This window comes from Carettochelys insculpta, chromosome 2 (genome assembly GCF_033958435.1).
Source record: "Carettochelys insculpta isolate YL-2023 chromosome 2, ASM3395843v1, whole genome shotgun sequence".
Classification (NCBI taxonomy): Eukaryota; Metazoa; Chordata; order Testudines; family Carettochelyidae; genus Carettochelys; species Carettochelys insculpta.
In genome coordinates this window covers 279627512-279629762 of record NC_134138.1, presented here as the reverse complement: position 1 = coordinate 279629762, position 2251 = coordinate 279627512, and the positions used below count along the sequence as shown (strand labels likewise).

The 2251-nt window shown below is 56.9% G+C and overlaps 1 protein-coding gene across 1 annotated transcript; it reads right to left on the bottom strand.

Moving 5' to 3' along the window:
• Window positions 1-602: 602 nt before the first annotated feature.
• On the bottom strand, window positions 603-1791 carry LOC142008353 (uncharacterized). The gene is given in 2 exon segments (XM_074985533.1): window positions 603-1464; window positions 1569-1791. Coding segments are annotated over 2 exon segments (1041 nt in total). The 3' UTR covers window positions 603-646.
• Between the last annotated feature and the right edge of the window lie 460 nt (window positions 1792-2251).

Sequence of the window (2251 nt, the reverse complement as noted above, 5' to 3'; positions counted from 1 at the left end):
CTGCCCAGAGCAACTCAAACTGGGATTGGAATCCCAGGGGAAAACAGACACCTTGCTGCATCAGGTCCACCCCGACTGCTTCTCATCGAACAGAGACAGGCAGGCAGTGCTCCGTGAAGGTTGGTCCGGAGAGATGACTGTATTTGTGTTATTCATTGGGACTGGAGGCAAAACTTGCCTTTCTCCCAGCTGCTCCTGGAGCAGGGTAATGAGAAACGCTGGCTACCATACGACAGCCAATGGAGGGAATGCTGGACTTAGTCTGTAAAACCAACTGGGAAGAGACAGCAATTTACAGAGGCTGCCGAAGCCATTTTCAGCTCAGACGCCTGCAGCTCCCAGGGCGCTGAGTGTCCTGGCTAATCCCTGCCCTTCTCCCACATCCCAGAACCACTTCTGGATCGACCCCCAGAATGGGCACTGGCCTACACGCCCCCGTCTCCCCTCCCACCTACCCCTATTGCTCCACATCTTTTTGGAGCAGAGAAGACAAACTCCCCGGACATCCTGAACTGACTTTAACTAGGGCGATTTAACTTCTCACACACAGAGAAACTTGCAAAAGGCCGCCATGCTGCAGAACAGACCGGGCCATGCCGGTGCAGCCGTCCGGGGATGCCCTGCAGTGCAGGAGGCTGTCCCGTTTCTAGGGGCTGAGCTGCGAGTGGGTGGCCTGGTGGCGCACCAGAGCATGCTTGAACCGGAAGGTTTTCCCACTTTCTGGACAGGGGTAGGGCCTCTCTCCGGTGTGCACACGGTGGTGTCTGTTCAAGTCCTGCTTCTGCCAGAAGCTTTTCTCGCAGTGGGCACAGGCGAAGGGGCTCTCCCCGGTGTGGATCCTGCCGTGCCGCAGGGGGTCCTGCCTCGCACGGAAGCTCTTCCCGCACTCCTTGCAGACGTGGGGCCAGGTGCCGGTGTGTGTCTTCTGGTGGGCGTGGAGGTTCGACGAGTGGCTGAAGCATTTCCCGCAGGCGGCGCAAGGGTAGGGTCGCTCGCCCATGTGGACGCGCTGGTGCTTGCGGAGGTCCTGGCTCTAGCGGAAGTGCTTATCGCAGGAGCCACAGGCATAGGGCTTCTCCGCCGTGTGGGTTCTCTGGTGCGTGGCCACGTGAGTCAGCTGGCTGAAGCTCTTCTGGCACTGGGAGCACAGGAAAGGGCGCTCCCCCGTGTCGGTTCTCTGGTGGATCGTAAGATTCGGTATCAGGCAGAAGCTCTTCCCACAATCCATGCAGGGGAAGGGCCGATCCCCCGAGTGTGTCTTCTGGTGTCTCGTCAGCCCTGCCAGTTGGCTGAAGCTTCTCTGGCAGTCCAGGCACGTGTAGGACTTGTCTCCTGTGTGGACTCCCTGATGTCTGGCCAGATCCTTCTTCTGCAGGAAGCTTTTCCCACATTCCCAACATTCATGGAGCTTCTTCTGACCACACAACCTGCCAGGCTTTTCAAGAGGTTCTTCCCCTTCAAGCTCTGCTCACAGGCCAAGCAACTGGGCACCCTCCCACAGGCCATGGCTCTCAGCTCTGAGGAGGATTCTGGGTACTTCCTGGATCCCTTGTCGCTCTCCCTTGAACCGCCCGACTCCTTGTCTGCTGGGATTTTCTCAGGGGTTTGCAACTTGCGCTGCCTCTTGTAGGTTCTTCTTCGTCTTAGGCTCTGGAAAACTGTTTCTTCGCCAGCTGCTGGTGGCAATATTTGTGGCTCTGGAGCCTCAGGCCCTTCCTCTGGGTGCTGCTCCTGAGCTCTGTCCATGTCCCCTCCTCTGTATCTCCCAGAAGCAAACTTCTTTTTCACCATGTCTCCTAAGCAGGATGGGAACCTGACAGCAGAGCCTGAGCTGAACTCCCAAAGCAGTGCCAGAGGAGAACATCCTCATGAAAAGGGTTATAGCTCCAACACAGCCCCCTGGAAGCAAACTCATGGGTGTCTGCATGGGAGCCAGAGGAACCAGAAACCAGGGGACGCCTTCAATTGCCAGGGTGCCGGGGCTCTTTGCAATAGAATGGAAGGCTCAGATCTGAGATGGGCAAAGTAAGCAGAGGATCCCTGAGGGGCGGTGAGACAGCTGGAGACCCAGTAGCTACAGCCCAGTGGAGGGAAGGTTCTTTTTGTCCCTTGACAACCTGGGCAAGGAAACCTTGGGAATTCTAGCCATCAGATTGGGAGCAGCAACAATGAGAGCTCAGGCTGGGCTGGTAATACAGACTGAGGATTTGGACACGGATGGGAAGAGAACAGATTTCATTTTCCCTGGAAA